We start from the raw sequence: 22,378 nt of genomic DNA on the forward strand, positions 1-22,378 counted from the left end.
CACTTTGTCTATAAAACTCTCACCGCCTGCTTGTCATGGGGGTGAACGTTGGCCTTTGAACAGATGGCTGCCACTGCTCCTGCCAGTTGCTGGCATATGAAATAAAGCAAACTTTCTTTTCCACCAACCTGCCCTGTATACTGGCTTTTAAGCAGTGAGCAGCCAGACCTCACACACATACTTTCGGTAACATGGTCACAAGAAGATAGGCTTTGAATGTGCCATTTTCTTCAGTTGAGGGGGAAAAAATTCAGCAAGATTATTTCTTACCCAAAGGTGAAGAAATTAATTAACTACATGGAGCACTCCATCCAGAAATCAGATTTGTTCAGGAAATCAAGAAGAAACTAAAGAGGTTTAGAAAGTACATGCTGCCTTTTCATTAGTACAGGATTGGTGGAAAGTAAAAATATGATGAACTGACTAACTCAGAGCAAAGGAGAGCTGTTTAAGGATGAAGGTCAAGATGCTAAGAGACAAATTTGGGAAACTGAGCCTGAGTGTCAGCACAGAGTGATGTAAAGGGAACAGGAGATGCACCAGGGGTGGGTGCTCTTAAACAGGACTTAGATCTAGTTGTTGGTCAATCAGAAATGGTGACTGAGAACCAACCAGGCCCAACAGAGGATGCAAGCTGACCACCTGAGGGGGTAGCTTGGGATGAAGACACAGAAGGAAGAGGAGATCCAGGAAAGTACCTGATTCATGTGACAGATTTTTTTTTTCAAGTCTTGTTTCCCCTTTGGATCTGTCAGAATAGACTCTGTTCTGCTACTGGAACAACTGACCCCCAAATCTCAGAGGCAACACATACATGCATACATACATTCATTACCAACCTACACATGTACCATGGTCAGTGAGGCACCATCAGCTCGCATGTGCACCATTTGGAACACACAACTTCTGGGGCAGAAAAGAGAGAGACTAGAGAGTCACATGGGGTTTTCATGTCTCCACTTGGAAGAGACACATGTGACACTACCCATGCTTCATTGTCCAGAATGAGTCACTGGGAGCTAGAAAAACAGCTATTTGGTAAGTATTATTGTCGATGCCACATCCTTAATAGCAATGCTGTCAGTTTTTTCTTCCCTTGGTAAAGTTTCTGAGCTACAGCCTTGTGCAGAAATTACATGTGATTGGACCCTCCCCAGAGTGAGATTTGAAGAAGGCATTTTCTATCTGGTTCCTTTGTCTGGTGTGTCTCTGACTCCTTACTCCACTTCAGTCTGTGCCGAGTGGGATTAGTCAGATTTGTGTCTCCCCTATCCCTTTCCCGCTCAGTATCATTAACTCTGGGTGATTTTCAGCATTTGTTCATGCATTCATTTCTTTATTTATCCACTATTTGTTAAGCTTTTTCTATGTGTCTTTACTTGACTTTAAAGAGATATTGAAGAGTAAGACACAATACTTGCTCTCAAGAAGCCCCCACTTTTAAGACAGTGGGCAAGATTTTATAGATTAAATAGACACAGTAGTAATTTTGAGCTGGAGAAATTAAAAAGAGTTCACAGAGGCGACAACTCTGTGCATTTAAAAACGAGAAGATTTATGAGTTTTCTTTCTGTAGTGGGCTTAAAAATGTGTCCCCTAGAATTCAAATATACATAAATGTAATATACTCTTTTTATCACTGATTTTATCTTGTGCACTAGCAAGGGATGTCTGTGTGGACTGAAAAGTTCCATAACATTAGCACAGACTCTCCTATTTAAAATTTGTCCCTCAACTTAGCTCGGGTTCATTGTATAATTGTTTTGTCATTTCTAGTTCAAGCTCCCTGCTCAGACTGATTTTTCTATATTTAAGCAGGCACCTTCTTGTCTCTCCTCCCACAGATGGTGTCTGGGGAGGGAGGGCTTCTTTGTTTCCAACAGCAGTGGGGAAGGGTCCTTGGTCTGCATGCTCTCCACTTAGAATCTGCTTGTCTTTGATTTCTTAGCTTTGATCTGCTCTTGTCTCTGGGTATCTGATGTTGCACTATGGAGGAGTGAATGAGGCCAATTCAGTGCCACACTCTTTGTTTGATGGGTACAGACTATAAAGGGCTGAACAGAGGTGATGGGCTGGACAACACCAGCTCATAACCTTGCTTTCCTTCATGCCCTGGTGATGAAGTGGTCTTTGGTAAATGAGTCTTTACGAACCTTGGTCCCATCCATGCAAAGAACACAGGTGGTGGGGCAGGTCTCCAATGCTTTGGTATAACAACTCAGTTAATAATTTTCTGTTAGAGTTGTATGCCTCTTTATATTTTGTATTTTAGTCACTCTGATTGGTCCTGAGGAAATTTTCCTCAAGCAAGAAGGTTTAATTATTAACTTTCCTAGCAAAGAGATTACTGAACCTCTGAAACCACCATATTCTCATGGTGATTTGGGAATAATAATGCTACATGTTGTATTTCTTTACAATCCATGAGGACAAATAGTTAGCCTAAGTCAAAGAACAAGATTTTTTCTGCTCTTTGCTTCTGCACTTCTAATTCAACACGGAAGCTGTTCACATTTTTTATAACAAAATTGCTTCCTGTTACAGTTGTGTGTGGTTTGAATTGAAAATGTGCCAAATGATAAATACGTAAACATCCTGACCATTTGGCCATATCTGATTAAGACCAGAACAGGAGGCTTCATGGTCTTCACCTGTCAGTGCACTGTGGCTTGTCTTTTTTAATCTTCAGATATACAAAGAAATTTGCAGCATTTACACGTGTTTAGAACTGGCTGTCTCAGCACTGCTCTTGTACTGGGGCTAGGCTGTTTCTGCTGCTGCTGCTGCTAAGTCGCTTTAGTCATATCCGACTCTGTGCGACCCCATAGATGGAAGCCCACCAGACTCCCCCGTCCCTGGGATTCTCCAGGCAAGAACAGTGGAGTGGGTTGCCATTTCCTTCCCCAATGCATGAAAGTGAAAAGTGAAAGGGAAGTCGCTCAGTCGTGTCCGACTCTTCGAGACCCCATGGACTGCAGCTTACCAGGCTCCTCCGTCCATGGAATTTTCCAGCCAAGAGTACTGGAGTGGGGTGCCATTGCCTTCTCCGAGGTTGTTTCTAGTTATTGTAATTTACTGCATTCATTGCAGAAAGGTGTTGAAGTGAACCATATATAGCTCATACCATTTAACAGTATTGAAATATCATTAAAACAAATGATGCAGCTTGCATTGTGCTGTTACATCCTCACAAGTTAAATTATTTCTCAAAAGATTTCTTTTTGATTGAAATGATTTGTATAAAATATCAGGCTGACATTCATTCATTCAGGTACACAAAAGACATCATTTAGGATTTTTAATTAGCCGGGCATTGGGGATATGAAGGGGAATTAGATGCAAAATGTTTTGCCAAGTACATTCGAGTTTATAAAGTAAAATGATTAAGTAAACAACTTAATTCACAAAAGCTCTCCGATGGTAAGATTGAGGTTCTTGACCAGTTGCATGGGGCACAGAGAGAAGGGGTGATTTGTGGAAGACTCACAATTCTGATTGTCACCAATCACCATCACAGCCTATAGTTCCTGAGAGAATTCCAAGAGCCACAGCCAAGGCTCCAGGTAACAGAATTGAATTCCTGTTCTAGAGTCCTGGGATTCCTGCGACGAGATGGTGGGAGATGCCCTAACTCTGCTTCTTTACGACTACTGTGTGTGTGTGTGTGTGTATGTGTGTGTGTGTGTGTGTGTGTGTTAGTCACTCAGTAATGACTAACTCTTTTCGACTCAATGGACGGTAGCCCTTCCAGGCTCCTCTGCCTATGGGATTTCCCAGGCAAGAATATTGAAGTGGGTTGCCATTTCCTTCTCCAGAGGATCTTCCTGACCCAGGGATCGAACTAAGATCTGTATTGCAGGCAGATTCTTTACCATCTGAGTCATCAGGAAGGCAAGATAACAGTAGTACATAATACTGCTACTATGTACTACTGTTATTGTCTGGAAAATTCCATGGACAGAGGAAGCTGGTGGGCTACAGTCCATGGGGTTGCAGAGTCGGCCATGACTGAGCAAATCAGCATCAGCGCATGTACTACTGTGAACTAGTGTTGTAATATCACATGCTAATGCCAACTCACCTAGTCCTCACCAAAACTCAGTAATCTAGGCATGATCACAACCCTCCTTTTACTAATCAGAGAGTGTAAGAACCCTGTTCAAGGTCCACACATGGCATGCAGCTAAACTGTGAGTCAAGACCAGGCAGTCTGGCTCCCCAGTCTGTTCTCCTCACCCCTGCCTTCCACTCTCTCAAGTTCACTGTGGACACAGCTGGGTTAGTGTCCTCTCTAAAACTTTCCTTCTCAAATCTTTTTTTTTTTTTTTTAACTTTACATAATTGTATTAGTTTTGCCAAATATCAAAATGAGAATGAGATTGGACATTGAGATTTTCTTATGTGTCACAGAAGAAGTAACTTCTTCCAAGGGTGAGTTGGTCCATGTTGACCCTGCACCCCCAGCTCTGGGGTAGAGGGTGCTGCCTGGGAACAGCCTGCCAGCCCTGAGTTAGCCCCTCCTTTCCAGCCCCTCCTTCCCTACAACAGAGTCTGGAACCCTCAACAGTGTCTTACCTGTGAGATCTCAATCCCAAGGTGAGTGAGACCGTGTGTACCTTGTTCACTAAATGCATCTGTGTGTCATCCCGTGGGAGGGATACTCAACCCCAGAAAGCACGTCCTGTGTTCTAGGTGGCTGTCCCGTGGTTTCTGGTGATGCTGTGGAGTCCATAACTGGGTAAGGAATGATGACTTTGGGCCCAGAGGGAGTAGAGCATCAATTCTAAGTAACTGAGCAGATCTTGGTCCTTCTCCAGCCCCTGACTTTAAATTTTGGTTTTGATATTTATAATCAGTTTTTATCATTGATGTGTTAAAGGTCCAGATATAGGAGATGGGGCTCAGGTACAGTCACTGGGCTTGAGAGTGAGAGGACCAGATGACAAGGAAGTGAATCTTGTATAAATAATGGGTAAATATTAACATACTTAGAGGGAGGAAAGCTTGTGTTTAATTATCTTTTCTTCTGAGTCTCAAGAAGAAAGGATGGGTATTACAGGACAGAGAAGCTGTGTCTGCGGGCCAGGATGAGGGTCCTTCTGGTGTGGGATGTGGCAGGGCTGTTAAATGGCCAGCAGCTGCCCTGGGTGTTGGCCAGGCTGAGACATTAAGGTGGGCATGTGTGTGTGGCTCATGAAGCTGTCTCTGAGCTCTGGTGGGGACCCTGGGGCCTGTGTGTCACAGATGCTTCCTTCCACGTCTGTGCTGAAAAGGAAGAGTCAGGATGAGGGGGCCTCAGTCTGGGGTTGTTTGGACCACAGGGCTGCATCATGGGAATCTTGAGCCTGAGGGGGCATGAGGAAAGGGGGCAGCACATTAGTGACCTTGAATTTTGATGAGGGAGCTCTCTCTTGCATCTCTTATGGTCCTTCTCTGTTCTATACTCATCCCAGGATTACTTTCTGGGAAGCATCTGAGAGCTTCTCTGATCAGTGGAAACAAAACAAGGCATCAGTGGCTATACTGGACATCAGTCCCTTCTGCTTGTATCTGTCCCATCAACCCACCTGGGATTCCATTCTTGCCGCCACCTTTCTTCTTAAATGCAAAACTGAGGAGGTGGGGTCAACTGATGGTTCCAGGAAGCAAGAACCCCTTCTATTCTCTGCTTCACTTGCCCCTTCTTTCCCCATCACATGCAGCTATCATGTATAAGAAGACTTTCTATTTCCCCTTCTGTCTGGAGCTGTTGCCTTAAATTACATTTTGCATCGTTGTAGTTATGGTTTATAATACAAATGTATTCTGAATCTTATCAAACCATACTCTCAGCTTATGAGGGGGATAAATGTGAAGTTTAGAAAACTTTAGTCTTTATAAACTGTAATTTTCTTGTTGTTGTTTAGTTCCTTAGTTGTGTCTGACTCTCTTCAATGCGATGGACTGCATTGGACATGAAAGGACCACCAGGCCCTTCTGTCCACAGAATTCTCCAGGCAAGAACACTGGAGTGGGTTGCCATTTCCTTATCCAGGGGATCTTCCTGACCCAGGGATCAAACCCACATCTCCTGCTTTGCGGGCGGATTCTTTACTGCTGAGCCATCAGGGAAGCTCCGTGCTTTCTTCTAGAGATCCCTGCTACAATTTTGGAAGACTAGAGTTCAGTGATGATTCCTCCTCTCTTTGTTTCCTTTAACAGCAATCTCTTTCTCTCCATAAACATTTTTTGGTGACTAGCTGAAAGAGATACTTCACATAAAATGAAATGCAATAAAGGGACAGAGATTTAACATGTCTGAACGTCCCTATAGGGAACCCGCCTGCCAATGCAGGAGACACAGGTGACATGGTTTTGATCCTAGAGTCAGAAAGATCCCTTTAGAAGGAAATAGCCACTGACTCCAGTACTCTTGCCTGGAAAATCTGTTGGACAGAGGAGGCTGGCGAGCTACAGTGCAGGGGTTGCAAAGAGTCAGACACGACTGAGCAAGCAGGCACGTGCTCCAGGACCCAATCACCAGATCATTCTGAGAAGGGGGAAAAGACCTGCAATCTCATCCCCCCAACTTGATGGGTCTCACTTCATGCCTCCACAGTCACCTGTGAATTCATGTACTCCTGGCCCTCATTTTCTGCTGACCTGATAAATATTGTATTTCAAAACTTCTTGTAGGTCTCTGCTTCCACCCTGAGCTCAGTGCTGGGGAAAATCATTACTTGATTGTACAAAAGATATTCTCCATGGGTCAACAGATCCCACACCCAGACCCTGTGAGATCTTACAGTCTGCAGATGTCGACCAGGGTGATTAGGAGAGAGAAAGGCACTCATGGTTTTTGATGCATCTTTTCTATCCCAGTCCCGGTCATGGGACCTGGCTCCCAGGACCACGGAAGCAGGAGGTCAAAGGACTGTGCTGCTCATATAAGGAGATGTGGAAGATTCAGAAGCTCATTGGTGTTCAGAAAGGGGCAGATGCAGCCTCCGATAGTGGCTGAAATGGTGAAAGGTGTTGCTATTGGCTCTCAGGAGGGAGGGTGTAAGGGGTGGTCTATATAGACCCAGTCAGCATCCTGATGCTCCTCACAGGCTTATCCTGCAGCTGGGACTGTGATCTTGAGGACGTGGGGTCAGGATGGCTCTGGGCACACACCTCTCCCTGCGGGGACTCTGTGTCCTCCTCCTCGGCACCATGGTGGGTGGTCAAGGTAAGGGCTGCCCCTCTGTCCTGGGTCCACAGCAGGGAGTGGACATTGTGGTGAAAGGAAAGGTGTCTGGATCTGTGGAGCCATGGTCTCAGTATTTTTGGTCAAAAAGGAGCCACGCTGACTGTGAACACTGGTCCGTCTCCTGTGGGGGGTCCACTGGTCATAGTGGCAGATTTTACAGAGCAGTGAGGTTTGGCCTGGACCTACCTGGGTCAGCCTGAGTCCCTCCACTGTCTCCCTTGTTCTCAGGGAGCTCTAGAAGTCCCAATGGCTCCCAGTGTGTGGAAGTTCCAGCCACTGACCTCAGATGGGACTCTGGGCTATTCCCACACACTCCATGTGCCTGGTGTGTGAGCATTCCTGCTGGGTCCCCGTGTTTCCTGTGTCTGTGCTCCTGTAGGCTCTGTATGTGTGTGTGTGTGAAGGTAAGGAGTATGTGAGGGTGTGTGTTTGTAAGGGTATGAGGAGTATGTCTGTGAGTATGTGAGGAATGTGTGAGGGTGTGTGTATGTGAAGCTGTGTGTGTGTGTGTAAATAGAATGTGTGAGTGAGGGTGTGAAGAGTGTGTGTGTTTGTGGAGTGTGTGAGGAGTGTGTGAGGGTGTGTGATGTGTGTGTGTGTGTGTGTGCACATGTGTGTGTAAGGGGTGGTACAGCCTGTCTGTGTGACAGGAACAGGGCTGCTGAGCAGGGACTGAGTCCGTTGGTCTGTGAAGCACACAGGGTGTCCACAGGGCTGGGTGTCATGCCGCTGCATGTGACCAGATCAGAGATAATGGTGCACCTGCCTGCCTCTCTCTGGCTCCTCTCCCCCATCCCCTGGGCTCCCCTCTGCTTGTTGCCCTGTCTGCCCAGCACTGGGCTCTATGAGAAGCTCTGCTTGCTGGCCTCACCTGTTCCCACCAGGTGTTCATTGTGGAGCAGAGGAGCCTGCAGCCAGGAGAGGGGACCTTTTGTCTGTAGAGATCAGTTGAAGCACAGCCTCAGGTGTATAAGTTCCCAAGTCCCTGCCCCGGTCCCTGTGATATTTCCTGATGTGCTGCGGCATGGGACGGTCACTTCCCCTCCCAGGATCTGCTATGACTCTGTAGGGAGCACTTTCTCTCGTGCCCTCTCCTGTCCCTCCCTGGATCTGCTTTCCACTGAGTGAGGGTAGAATGTGTTAATCTTTCTTCATGGTCTGCAGGGTTTCCTTGGACAAATCTGCTGATCTCCTTATGGGAGTCCTCTTGGGTGACAGAATTTTTTCTTCTCTTTAGACCTTTAGAATTCTTTGTCTTAGCATTTGGACAGTTAACTCTGTGAGTCTTAGAAAAGGTTGCTTTGGATTGAAATTTTGGGGTGACTTATTAGCTTCTTGAACTTAGATGTCCAGATCTTTCCCTAGGTTTGGGAAATTCTCAGCCTGTGTTTTCTCCTTTCTGTTTTAATTATTTATTTTTGGCTGTGCTAGGTCTCCTTCCTTGCATACAGGACTTCTCTAGTTGTGGTAAGCAGTGCACAGACTTCTCACTGCAGTGGCTTCTCTTGCTGTAGACCACAGGCTCTAGGTGCACAGGTTTCAGTAGCTGTGGCACACTGGCTTAGTTGCTCTGCGGCATGTGGAATCTTCCTGTACCAGGGATTGAACTGATGTCCCCTGCACTGGCAGGTGGACTCTTATCCACTGCACCACCAGGAGGTCCTCAGCCCTTAATTCTTTTCTCCCTCACTTCTCCTGCCCTGACTCCGTTGCATACATTGTTCCTCTTTATGGTGTCCATAGTTCCCACTGGCTTTCTATATTCCTTTCTTTCTCTTTTTGCTTCTCTGCGTGGATACTTTCAACTGATCTTTCTTCTAACTCATTGATTCTTTTTTCTTTTTCTTTCCCTCGGTCAAGTCTGTTGTTGAATCTCTGTATTGAACTTTTAAGATTACTCATTATATTGTGTGGATGCTAAGTCACCTCAGTCATGTCTGACTCTTTGTGACCCTATGGACTGTAGACTCTTCGGTCCATGGGATTCTTCAGGGAAGAACACTGGAGTGGGTTGCCATGCCCTCCTCCAGGGGATCTTCTGGACTCAGGGATTGAACCCGAGTCTCTTACATCTCCTGCATTTGCAGGTGGCTTCTTTACCACTAGTGCCAACTGGGAAGCCCATTCATTTATTATTCAGTTTCAAAATATCTAGTTAGTTCTTTTTTAAAAAAATATTTTATATATCTTTATTGTTCTTATTTTATTTGCATTGTTTTATTGGTATCATTAAATATTTGAGTTATCTTGTAACACTCTAATCATCTTTTGAAGTATTATTTTGAATTCTTCATCAGGTAATTCCTGGATCTCCATTACTTTGAGCTGGTTACAGGAGGTTTTTTTTTTTTTTTTTTTTTTAATAGTTCTGTTATTTTTTTTCTTTTTATTTTATTTTTTAACTTTACAATATTGTATTGGTTTTGCCGTATATCAACATGAATCCTCCATAGGTATATATGTGTTCCCCATCCTGAACCCTCCTCCCTCCTCTCTCCCCGTACCATCCCTCTGAGTCGTCCCAGTGCACCAGCCTCAAGCATCCAATATCGTTCATCGAACCTGGACTGGCAACTCGTTTCATATATGATATTATTCATGTTTCAATGCCATTCTCCCAAATCATCCCACCCTCTCCCTCTCCCACAGAGTCCACAAGACTGTTCTATACATCAGTGTCTCTTTTGCTGTCTCGTATACAAGGTTATTGTTACCATCTTTCTAAATTCCACATATATGCATTAGTATACTGTATTGGTGTTTTTCTTTCTGGCTTACTTCACTCTGTACAATAGGCTCCAGTTTCATCCACCTCATTAGAACTGATTCAAATGTATTCTTTTTAATGGCTGAGTAATACTCCATTGTGTATATGTACCACAGCTTTCTTATCCATTCATCTGCTGATGGACATCTAGGTTGCTTCCATGTCCTGGCTATTATAAACAGTGCTGTGATGAACATTGGGGTACATGTGTCTCTTTCAATTCTGGTTTCCTCAGTGTGTATGCCCAACAGTGGGATTGCTGGATCATAAGGCAGTTCTATTTTCAGTTTTTTAAGGAATCTCCACACTGTTCTCCTCTGCACTTTCTGCCATAAGGGTGGTGTCATCTGCATATCTGAGGTTATTGATATTTCTCCTAGCAATCTTGATTCCAGCTTGTGTTTCTTCCAGTCCAGCGTTTCTCATGATGTACTCTGCATATAAGTTAAATAAACAGGGTGACAATATACAGCCTTGATGAACTCCTTTTCCTATTTGGAACCAGTCTGTTGTTCCATGTCCAGTTCTAACTGTTGCTTTATGACCTGCGTACAGATTTCTCAAGAGGCAGGTCAGGTGGTCTGGTATTCCCATCTCCTTCAGAATTTTCCACAGTTTATTGTGATCCACAGAGTCAAAGGCTTTGGCATAGTCAATAAAGCAGAAATAGATGTTTTTCTGGAACTCTCTTGCTTTTTCTATGATCCAGCGGATCTGATCTGATCTGACACTGTTCTCCATAGTGGCTGTGCTAGTTTGCATTCCCAAGAACAGTGTAAGAGGGTTCCCTTTTCTCCACACCCTCTCCAGCATTTATTGCTTGTAGTCTTTTGGATAGCAGCCATTCTGACTGGCGTGAAATGGTACCTCATAGTGATTTTGATTTGTATTTCTCTGATAATGAGTGATGCTGAGCATCTTTTCATGCGTTTGTTAGCCATCTGTATGTCTTCTTTGGAGAAATGTCTATTTAATTCTTTGGCCCACTTTTTGATTGGGTCATTTATTTTTCTGAAATTGAGCTGTAGGGGTTGCTTGTATATTTTTGAGATTAGTTGTTTGTCAGTTGCTTCATTTGCTATTATTTTCTCCCATTCCGAAGGCTGTCTTTTCACCTTGCTTACAGTTTCCTTTGTTGTGCAGAAGATTTTAAGTTTAATTAGGTCCCATTTGTTTATTTTTGCTTTTATTTCCAGTTTTCTGGGAGGTGGGTCATAGAGAATCCTGCTGTGATGTATGTCGGAGAGTGTTTTGCCTATGTTCTCCTCTAGGAGTTTTATAGTTTCTGGTCTTATGTTGAGATCTTTAATCCATTTTGAGTTTATTTTTGTGTATGGTGTTAGAAAGTGTTCTAGTTTCATTCTTTTACAAGTGGTTGACCAGTTTTCCCAGCACCACTTGTTAAAGAGATTGTCTTTAATCCATTGTATATTCTTGCCTCCTTTGTCAAAGATAAGGTGTCCATAGGTGCGTGGATTTATCTCTGGGTTTTCTGTTTTGTTCCATTGATCTATATTTCTGTCTTTGTGCCAGTACCATACTGTCTTGATGACTGTGGCTTTGTAGTAGAGCCTGAAGTCAGGTAGGTTGATTCCTCCAGTTCCATTCTTCTTTCTCAAGATCACTTTGGCTATTCGAGGTTTTTTTGTATTTCCATACAAATTGTGAAATTATTTGTTCTAATTCTGTGAAGAATTCTGTTGGTAACTTGATAGGGATTGCACTGAATCTATAGATTGCTTTGGGTAGTATACTCATTTTCACTATATTGATTCATCCCATCCATGAACATGGTATATTTCTCCATCTACTAGTGTCCTCTTTGATTTCTTTCACCAGTGTTTTATAGTTTTCTATATATAGGTCTTTAGTTTCTTTAGGTAGGTATATTCCTAAGTATTTTATTCTTTTCGTTGCAATGGTGAATGGAATTGTTTCCTTAATTTCTCTTTCTATTTTGTCATTATTAGTGTATAGGAATGCAAGGGATTTCTGTGTGTTGATTTTATATCCTGCAACTTTACTATATTCATTGATTAGTTCTAGTAATTTACTGGTGGAGTCTTTAGGATTTTCTATGTAGAGGATCATGTTATCTGCAGACAGTGAGAATTTTACTTCTTCTTTTCCAATTTGGATTCCTTTTATTTCTTTTTCTGCTCTGATTGCTGTGGCCAAAACTTCCAAAACTATGTTAAATAGTAGTGGTGAGAGTGGGCACCCTTCTCTTGTTCCTGACTTTAGGGGAAATGCTTTCAGTTTTTCACCATTGAGGATAATGTTTGCTGTGGGTTTGTCATATATAGCTTTTATTATGTTGAGGTATGTTCCTTCTATTCCTGCTTTCTGGAGAGTTTTTATCATAAATGGATGTTGAATTTTGTCAAAGGCTTTCTCTGCATCTATTGAGATAATCATATGGTTTTTATTTTTCAGTTTGTTACTGTGGTGTATTACATCGATTGATTTGCAGATATTGAAGAATTCTTGCATCCCTGGGATAAAGCCCACTTGGTCATGGTGTATGATCTTTTTAATGTGTTGTTGGATTCTGGTTGCTAGAATTTTGTTAAGGGTTTTTGTATCTATGTTTATCAGTGATATTGGCCTGTAGTTTTCTTTTTTTGTGGCATCTTTGTCAGGTTTTGGGATCAGGGTGATGGTGGCTTCATAGAATGGGTTTGGAAGTTTACCTTCCTCTGCAATTTTCTGGAAGAGTTTGAGTAGGATAAGTGTTAGCTCTTCTCTAAATTTTTCGTAGAATTTAGCTGTGAAGCCATCTGGACCTGGGCTTTTATTTGCTGGAAGATTTCTGATCACAGTTTCAATTTCCGTGCTTGTGATGGGTCTGTTAAGATTTTCTATTTCTTCCTGGTCCAGTTTTGGAAAGTTGTACTTTTCTAAGAATTTGTCCATTTCTTCCACGTTGTCCATTTTATTGGCATATAATTGCTGATGGTAGTCTCTTATGATCCTTTGTATTTCTGTGTTGTCTGTTGTGATCTCTCCATTTTCATTTCTAATTTTATTGATTTGATTTTTCTCCCTTTGTTTCTTATGAGTCTGGCTAATGGTTTGTCAATTTTATTTATCCTTTCAAAGAACCAGCTTTTGGCTTTGTTGATTTTTGCTATGGTTTCTTTAGTTTCTTTTGCATTTATTTCTGCCCTAATTTTTAAGATTTCTTTCCTTCTACTAACCCTGGGCTTCTTCATTTCTTCCTTTTCTAGTTGCTTTAGGTGTAGAGTTAGGTTATTTATTTGACTTTTTTCTTGTTTCTTGAGGTATGCCTGTATTGCTATGAACTTTCCCCTTAGGACTGCTTTTACAGTGTCCTGCCGGGGTCCAGCCCCAGCTGATCCAGGGTATTCGAAGGAGAGACGGCCTAGGCAACTATTTATATGCTAATTAGAGATGTAAAGAGTAATAGAATGAGGATAGCTCAGTAGGAAAATTCAGTGGAGAAAAGAGGCTGAGTAGCTTGGTTTACGCAGAAAATCAATATAACCCGTGACACCAGGTTAGCCCTGACCACGGAGGCCGCAGGCGCCCTCTCGAATAGCAGAAGGTGCCCCACCTTAGACACCTTCTCGAGTGGGTCTTAGAAGCCCAGGCAAATAAATGGCCGCAGAGGACCTCCGTGCTCCAGACGGAGACTTCAGCCAGAAGTTAAAGGGAAGAATGACATGGGGAGACCAAGCGTTGGTGAGCAAGGCCCGTAGCTTTATTTTCAACAGGGGTTTTTATACCCTAAGTTACACATAGAGGATAATAGGGGATGCAAAGTCAGCAGTTTTTGATCCTTATCAAAAACCAGGGGTTCCTTTCCTGCAAATTTATCATATACAAATGGTTTAGGTGATTTACATCATCTTCTGGCCAGAAGACCTATTAACATTTTATGACTCTTGACAAGGACTTATCAACAAAGACTTATTTTCTCTAAGAGTAATTATTTTAAGGTTTGGTGCCATCTTCCGAAGATAAAATTGCATTCCTATAGGGTGGATGTGTAATGGGTTTACAACAAAGGAAAGAATTTATTACCTTAAGGGTCTAAAGTTACTAACACCAAGGCCACTACTTATTTTTTCTATATACCAACTATTAATTAATACATATTCAAGGATACAATTCAGGGGATGTGAAAACTTGGCAGCAAGCATTGGCTCATCAATGAAATCTTTTACTAGTTTTATTCTGACAGTTTCTAACTCTCTAAGAGGCTCTAAGCTATTTGAATATCTTAAGCTTCCTGTGTCTCTCGAGGCTGGGAGACTGTAAACAATTGTATGCATAGCTGTGGGAGTCCGGGTAAACTTGTCAGGCGAGTTAGAGAGCCATCTGAGGGGTTTGGATTTAAACACTCCTTATTGCCCAGGAACTTTATTAATTGGAGCTGTAAGTTAACTCTTTGACAGAGAGAGCAAGATGGTGGTGGGGGACAGCCCCCAGTAAAGTCAGAGGTGAGAGCACAAAGCAATAAAGTAGGCAGACTCTGGTTTTTTGGGGGGTAGATGCTCGAGAATATCCAGGGGGACTCCTGAGGCTCGATCCCGCCTTTGCCTATGCCAAGCTTCCTTCCTCATGACCTTTGTCACGAGTGGAATGCCTCACCGGCTCCTGGCAGTGTCCCACAGGTTTTGGGTTGTTGTGTTTTCATTTTCATTCATTTCTATGCAAATTTTGATTTCTTCTGTGATTTCTTCTGTGATTTGTTGGTTATTCAGCAGTTTGTTGTTTAGCCTCCATATGTTGGAATTTTTAATAGTTTTTCTCCTGTAATTGAGATCTAATCTTACTGCATTGTGGTCAGAAAAGGTGCTTGGAATGCTTTCAGTTTTTTTTGAATTTACCAAGGCTAGATTTATGGCCCAGGATGTGATCTATCCTGGAGAAGGTTCCATGTGCGCTTGAGAAAAAAGTGAAATTCATTGTTTTGGGGTGAAATGTCCTATAGATATCAATTAGGTCTAACTGGTCTATTGTATCATTTAAAGTTTGTGTTTCCTTGTTAATTTTATGTTTAGTTGATCTATACATAGGTGTGAGTGGGGTATTAAAGTCTCCCACTATTATTGTGTTATTGTTAATTTCCCCTTTCATACTTGTTAGTATATGTCTTACATATACATGTTGGGTGCATATATAATTGTTATATCTTCTTCTTCTTGGGTTGATCCTTTGATCATTATTTAGTGACCCTCTTTGTCTCTTTTCACAGCCTTTGTTTTAAAGTCTATTTTATCTGATATGAGTATTGCTACTCCTGCTTTCTTTTGGTCTCTATTTTCATGGAAAATCTTTTTCCAGCCCTTCACTTTCAGTCTGTATGTGTCCCGTTTTGAGGTGGGTCTCTTGTAGACAACAAATATAGGGGTCTTGTTTTTGTATCCATTCAACCAGTCTTTGTCTTTTGTTTGGGGCATTCAACCCATTTACGTTTAAGGTAATTATTGATAAGTATGATCCCATTGCCATTTACTTTATTGTTTTGGGTTCGAATTTATACACCCTCTTTGTGTTTCCTGTCTAGAGAATATCCTTTAGTATTTGTTGGAGAGCTGGTTTGGTGGTGCTGAATTCTCTCAGCTTTTGCTTATCTGAAAAGCTTTTGATTTCTCCTTCATATTTGAATGAGATCCTTGCTGGGTACAGTAATCTGGGCTGTAGGTTATTTTCTTTCATCGATTTAAGTATGTCTTGCCATTCCCTCCTGGCTTGAAGAGTTTCTATTGAAAGATCAGCTGTTATCCTTATGGAAATTCCCTTATGTGTTATTTGTTGTTTTTCCCTTGCTGCTTTTAATATTTGATCTTTGTTAACTTGATTAATATGTATCTTGGGGTGTTTCACCTTGGGTTTATCCTATTTGGGACTCTCTGGGTTTCTTGGACTTGGGTGATAATTTCCTTCCCCATTTTAGGGAAGTTTTCAACTATTATCTCCTCAAGTATTTTCTCATGGTCTTTCTTTTTGTCTTCTTCTTCTGGGATGCATATGATTCGAATGTTGTAGCATTTAATATTGTCCTGGAAGTCTCTGAGATTGTCCTCATTTCTTTTAATTCATTTTTCTTTTTTCCTCTCTGATTCATTTATTTCTACCATTCTATCTTCTAATTCACTAATTCTATCTTCTGCCTCTGTTATTCTACTATTTGTTGCCTCCAGAGTGTTTTTGATCTCATTTATTGCATTATTCATTATATATTGACTCTTTTTTATTTCTTCTAGGTCTTTATTAAACCTTTCTTGCATCTTCTCAATCCTTGTCTCCAGGCTATTTATCTGTGATTTCATTTTGCTTTCGAGATTTTGGATCATTTTCACTATCATTATTTGGAATTCTTTATCAGGTAGATTCCCTAGCTCTTCCTCTTTTGTTTGGTTTGGTAGGCATTTATCCTGTTCCTTTACCTGCTGGGTATTCCTCTGTCTCTTCATCTTGTTTGTATTGCTGAGTTTGGGGTGTCCTTTCTGTATTCAGTCAGTTTGTGGAGTTCTCTTTATTGTGGAGTTTCCTCGCTGTGTGTGGGTTTGTACAGGTGGCTTGTCAAGGTTTCTTGGTTAGGGAAGCTTGTGTCGGTGTTCTAGTGGATGGAGCTGGATTTCTTCTCTCTGGAGTGCAATGAAGTGTCCAGTAATGAGTTATGAGATGTCTATGGTTTTGTAGTATCTTTGGGCAGCCTGTATATTGGAGCTCAGGGCTGTGTTTTTGTGTTGCTGGAGAATTTGCGTGGTATGTCTTGCTCTGGAGCTTGTTGGCCCTTGTGTGGTGCTTGGTTTCAGTGTAGGTATGGAGGTGTTTGATGAGCTCCCGTCAATTAATGTTCCCTGGAGTCAGGAGTTCCCTGGAGTCAGGATTTGGACTTAAGCCTCCTGCTTCCGGTTTTCAGTCTTTTTTTCCAGTAGTCTCAAAACTTCTCCTTCTATATGACACCATTGATAAAACATCTAGGTTAAAGATGAAAAGTTTATCCACAGTGAGGGACACACAGAGAGTTACATGGAGAAGAGAAGAGGGAGGAGGGAGTTAGAGGTGACCCAAATGAGATGAGGTGGAATCAATAGAGGAGAGAGCAGGCTAGCCAGTAATCACTTCCTTATGTGCACTCCACAACTGGACTGCTCAGAGATGTTCACGGAGTTATACAGAGAAGAGAAGAGGGAGGAAGGAGACAGAGGTGTCCAGGAAGATAAAAGGGGGGAATGAAAAGGAGAGAGACAGATCCAGCCAGTAGTCAGTTCCCTGTGTTCTCCACCTTCTGGAACACACAGAAATTCACAGAGTTGGGCAGAGCAGAGAGGGGTTGGGGAAGAGACACAGGCGACCTGGTGGAGAAAAAGGAGAGTCCAAAGGGCAGAGAGCAGTCAAGCCAGTAATCTTTCTCCCAAGTAAAAATGGGTACTGAAGATTGGGTTATTAAAAGTACAAAATTGATAAAATATACCAAAAAGCAAAATTTAAAAATCTAGAGTAGAGTTTGGAATTTCAAAAATACAATGTTAAAGAAAAGAAGAAAAAGAAAGAGAAAAAAAAAGTCACAAAAATTATTAAATATAGGTACAAAATTGATAACAAATACCAAAAAGCAAAAATTCAAAATCTCCTTATGAAGACAATAGGCTGCTTTTCTGGATGCCTGATGTCCCCTGCCAGCATTCAGAAGTTGTTTTGTGAAATTTACTCGGTGTTTAAATGTTCTTTTGATGAATTTGTGGGGGAGAAAGTGGTGTCCCTGTCCTATTCCTCCACCATCCCAGAACAAGTTTCCCAGGAGGTTTACTGTATTCCTTTGGTGGGATTTTGCTTCTCTGATTCTTTTTGATGTCTTATTCTCTTGTAGATGTCTGCACATTTAAAAAAGCAGTCATCTGTACCAGAGTCTATATTATGATTTCAGTAGGGAAAGCCTTTCACCTCTGGGTAGGGGAACACTGGAATGTTCAGCAGGGTGCCAAAAGCAGAGGCATAAGGTGGCACTGGGTCTGAGAGGACATGAGATCCGTTTGGCTCAGGCTGCTGATGTCCACAGCATTGACAACTGTGTGGTGTTTTGCAAGTGTTGCAGGGGGCTTGCCGTCACTGGAATGGTTGTTGGTATCCTCAATAGTGCCTCTGGCTCCAAAGCCTAGAAATCATGACCAGCAGTGGTGGTGGCCAGAGCCAATGGTGTGCACACATTAGGCTTTAAGGGCCTGTTGCAGGTGCCTCTGTGGGGGGAGATGATGGTTGCAGGTGCTCAGGTTGTGAGAAGGCCTAGGAAGGCAGCAAAGACTGAGACCAACAATGGTTCATTGCTCAAACTCATGTCCATTGAGTTGGTGATGCTATCTGACCATCTGATCCTGTGCTGCTCTTCTCCTTGTCCTTCAGTCTTCCCCAGCATCAGGGTCTTTTCCAACGAGTCAGCTCTTTGCACCAGGTGGCCAAAGTATTGGACCTTCAGCCTCAGCATCCGTCTTTCAATCAATATTCAGGGTTGATTCCCTTTAGGATTGACTGGTTTGATCTCCTTGCTGTCCAAAGAACTCTCAAGAGTCTTCTCTAGCACCACAGTTCAAAAGCATCCATTCTTCGGTGCTCAGCCTTATTTATGGTCCAACTCTCACATCCATACATAACTGACTACTGGAAACAATCATCTGTGCTGTTATTAATTCTTTCAGGGGTAAAATCTGCTGCATCTGTCTGTAGAGCAGGTCACTGTGGACTGTGATTTCTCCTGCCATGTGGTTGCTATTGGTCCTTTGCTCTTCTTTCTTATGCCTAGCCATCTCTATAAGACTGGCTCAGCTTTGCAGGTCTGCGTGAAGTGAACCTGAAGCAGGACTTTCATATGGTGCCCCCAAAGGCTAGGGACACTGGTTACTCAGTCTGCTCTTACTCTCCTGGTGAGAGAAACTCTGAGTGATGCTGGTTTGAAGGATGGAATGATGCCACCAAAATGACAGTGTCTTGGCATGGTCAAACTTCTTAGAGTACTCCAGATCTTTCTGGAGCTGTTTTTATTACTGATCACTGTCTACCTTTTGGTCTTTTTTTAAAAGAGGATGGAGGCTGCTGTTTCCTACATCAGCATTTTGGTAATGGCACATTTGAGGTCTTTATTCCTTGAGAGACTGGTTTTGAGTGTAGAATTTTAGATTGGCAATTTTTTTTTTTTCCTTTCAATAAATTAAAAGTTTCAATCTACTCTACCCTGGCATCTCTTTTTGTTCTTGGGGATTTAGATGTTAGTATAGGTGTTTATCAATTTTATATATCTAATCTTTATCTCAGTGTTTTTCTATTTGTCAGTGTTTTTCTATTTGTCAGTGTTCTGCTGTTATTGTCCATTTTAGTAAAAGTAAGCTAGGTTCAGGTCAGTTCAGTTCAGTTGCTCAGTCGTGTCCAACTCTTTGTGACCCCATGAATCACAGCACGCCAGGCCTCCCTGTCCATCACCATGTCCCGGAGTTCACTCAAACTCACGTCCATCAAGTGGGTGATGCCATCAAACCATCTCATCCTCTGTCGTCCCCTTTTCTTCCTGCCCCCAATCACTCCCAGAATCAGAGTCTTTTCCAATGAGTCAACTCTTCGCATGAGGTGGCCAAAGTACTGGAGTTTCAGCTTTAGCATCATTCCTTCCAAAGAACACCCAGGGCTGATCTCCTTTAGAATGGTCTGGTTAGATCTCCTTGCAGTCCAAGGAACTCTCAACAGTCCTCTCCAACACCACAGTTCAAAAGCATCAATTCTTTGGCACTCAGCTTTCTTCACAGTCCAACTCTCACATCCATACATGACCACAGAAAAAACCATAGCCTTGACTAGATGGACCTTTGTTGGCAAAGTAATGTCTCTGCTTTTCAATATGCTATCTAGGTTGGTCATAACTTTCCTTCCAAGGAGTAAGTGTCTTTTAATTTCATGGCTGCAGTCACCATCTGCAGTGATTTTGGAGCCCCCCAAAATAAAGTCTGACACTGTTTCCACTGTTTCCCCATCTATTTCCCATGAAATGATGGGACCAGATGCCATGATCTTAGTTCCTGAATGTTGAGCTTTAAGCCATCTTTTTCACTCTCCTCTTTCACTTTCATCAAGAGGCTTTTTAGTTCCTCTTCACTTTCTGCCATAAGGGTGGTGTCATCTGCATATCTGAGGTGATTGACATTTCTCCTGGCAATCTTGATTCCAGCTTGTGCTTCATCCAGCCCAGCGTTTCTCCACAAAAAGTGCTTAATTCCACAAGCACTTTAATCATGGCTATTTAAATTCTCTGTCAGATAACTCTAGCAGCTGAAAACCCTGGGAAATTCTTTCCAGTATCTCCTTTTTCCTTTCTGTTTTTCATGAGATCTATTTTATATGTGTTTGTTTTAAAGATAGATATTGAAGAAATTGTAGAACTCCTTCAGAAAGAATTTTGTTTTGCTTCTACTTAGGTGTAGATTTGGGCTTCCTGGTGGATTAGATGGTAAAGCATCAAAGCTGGAGACGTGGGTTACATCCCTGGGTTTGGAAGATCCCCTAGAGGAGGGTGTGGCAACCCACTCCAGTATTCTTGCCTGGAGAATCAGCATGGACAGAGGGGCCTGGAGGGCTACAGTCCATAGGGTTGCAAAGAGTCAGACAAGACTGAGTGACTAAGCACAGCTCAGGGATAGATTTAGCGACAAAACATCTTACTTAACTCATTCTTACAGCAACACTTGGGTTAAAACAGAAATTGTGGTACTGTCAGAAGCAGAACTCTCCTTGGAGAAGGTGAACACTAAGATTATGATAACTTTACTACTGGGTCACAACTTTCATCTTAGGCTCCATCACTAGGTCATTATTTCCTTTAACAGTTTCTTATTATTCAACCCTTCCAGACTTCTGATCATTGCTGTTTCTGCAGGAAATCACACCCAGGTGCTGCTGAAGTGCAACGACTCCGTATCTGAACCAGCAGGCTCTGCGGCCTCAGAGGAGAGCGTCCCCTACTGCCCAGGTAAGGGTCCCACAGGACAGAAGACCCTTCTCAACCCCTGGGGTCACCGCCCGATTGTCCCATTTCTCCTTCCTCAGACAGCAGACAGCTCCGCCTGGTGGACGGAGGAGTTCTCTGCGCCGGGAGAGTGGAAATTCTTGACCAGGGCTCCTGGGGCACCATCTGTGATGATGGCTGGGACCTGGCTGATGCCCGCGTGGTGTGCAGGTAGCTGGGCTGTGGAGAAGCCCTCAATGCCACAGGGTCTGCTCACTCTGGGGCAGGATCAGGGCCCATCTGGCTGGACGACCTGAACTGCATAGGAAAGGAGTCCCACGTGTGGAGGTGCAGGACGCCGGGGTCATCTGCTCACGTCTGCGCTGCACACTGTCCACAGGCTGGGAGAGGGGTGGGGCCCTGGAGGAAGGGGGTCTGAGTCCTGAGGGAGAGATGCTGAAAGGACCAGAGAAGGAGGCTTCCTTCCATGGAGCCTGTCTTTCCAGAAGATATGAAGATGAGGTGCTTTCACTTCCTTCTGCAGCAGCTGAGATTCTGGTCCTTTCTTTTCAGCAGTGTTTCCTGGCAGAGCCTTTTCTCACAGGTTTTCTTGAAAGCAGGGCTCTCTCTCCAGTTACATACAAAAAATTTAAACCCACAGTACTAGTTTTCATTTGCTTAGGTAACAACATACCAACTAGTGGTTTAAAACAGTATGTGTTTACTGCCTTACTTCTGCTTTTGAACTGTGGTGTTGGAGAAGACTCTTGAGAGTCCCTTGGACTGCAAGGAGATCCAACCAGTCCATTGTGAAGGAGATCAGCCCTGGGATTTCTTTGGAAGGAATGATGCTAAAGCTGAAACTCCGGTACTTTGGCCACCTCATGCGAAGAGTTGACTCATTGGAAAAGACTCTGATGCTGGGAGGGATTGGGGGCAGGAGGAGAAGGGGACGACAGAGGATGAGATGGCTGGATGGCATCACTGACTCGATGGATGTGAGTCTGAGTGAACTCCGGGAGTTGGTGATGGACAGGGAAGCCTGGTGTGCTGCGATTCATGGGGTCGCAAAGAGTCAGACACAACTGAGAGACTGATCTGATCTGATCTGTAGCTTAGATGTCCAGCATGGATCTCACTGGGCTGGGATCAAGGCTTTAGCAGTGCTGCATCACTTTTGCGGCTTTAGGGATGAATCTGTTTCTTGTCTTTTCAAGCTTCTAGAAACTGCCTACATTCTTTGGTTCATAGCCCCCTTCATCCATTTTCAGATCAGCAATGCTGCCTGTCTTCAACCATTATCCAGAGTCACATCCCTCTCTCTAACCAGAGCTAAGAAAAGTATTCTACTTTTAAAGACAGTGGGTCTAAGGATGTGGTTAGACTCAGCTCACATTGTTAATACAATATTCTAGCT

General features: G+C 43.0%; 3 protein-coding genes across 4 annotated transcripts in view; 2 read left to right on the forward strand and 1 right to left on the reverse strand.

Annotated features, from left to right (window-relative positions):
• Window positions 1–22,378, reverse strand: part of LOC139182962 (antigen WC1.1-like) — a gene marked incomplete in the record, with an annotated part of 771,738 nt that overhangs the window by 524,152 nt on the left and 225,208 nt on the right.
• Window positions 7,052–22,378, forward strand: part of LOC109558596 (antigen WC1.1-like) — a 50,529-nt gene continuing 35,202 nt past the window's right edge. For both annotated transcript variants that reach the window (XM_070788659.1, XM_070788660.1), the window contains exons 1-2: window positions 7,052–7,210; window positions 20,893–20,985. The gene's annotated coding sequence lies outside the window, so the exon portion shown is untranslated. The remainder of the gene's footprint in view (window positions 7,211–20,892; window positions 20,986–22,378) is intronic.
• LOC109558598 (antigen WC1.1-like) overlaps window positions 7,138–22,378 on the forward strand; it is a 40,291-nt gene continuing 25,050 nt past the window's right edge. Inside the window, exons 1-4 of the mRNA XM_070788786.1 lie at window positions 7,138–7,210; window positions 20,893–20,985; window positions 21,063–21,192; window positions 21,249–21,373. Of these exons, the coding sequence (XP_070644887.1) occupies window positions 7,138–7,210; window positions 20,893–20,985; window positions 21,063–21,192; window positions 21,249–21,373 (421 nt within the window). The remainder of the gene's footprint in view (window positions 7,211–20,892; window positions 20,986–21,062; window positions 21,193–21,248; window positions 21,374–22,378) is intronic.

The sequence above is a fragment of the Bos indicus genome, chromosome 5, assembly GCF_029378745.1.
Source record: "Bos indicus isolate NIAB-ARS_2022 breed Sahiwal x Tharparkar chromosome 5, NIAB-ARS_B.indTharparkar_mat_pri_1.0, whole genome shotgun sequence".
NCBI classification, from domain to species: domain Eukaryota; kingdom Metazoa; phylum Chordata; class Mammalia; order Artiodactyla; family Bovidae; genus Bos; species Bos indicus.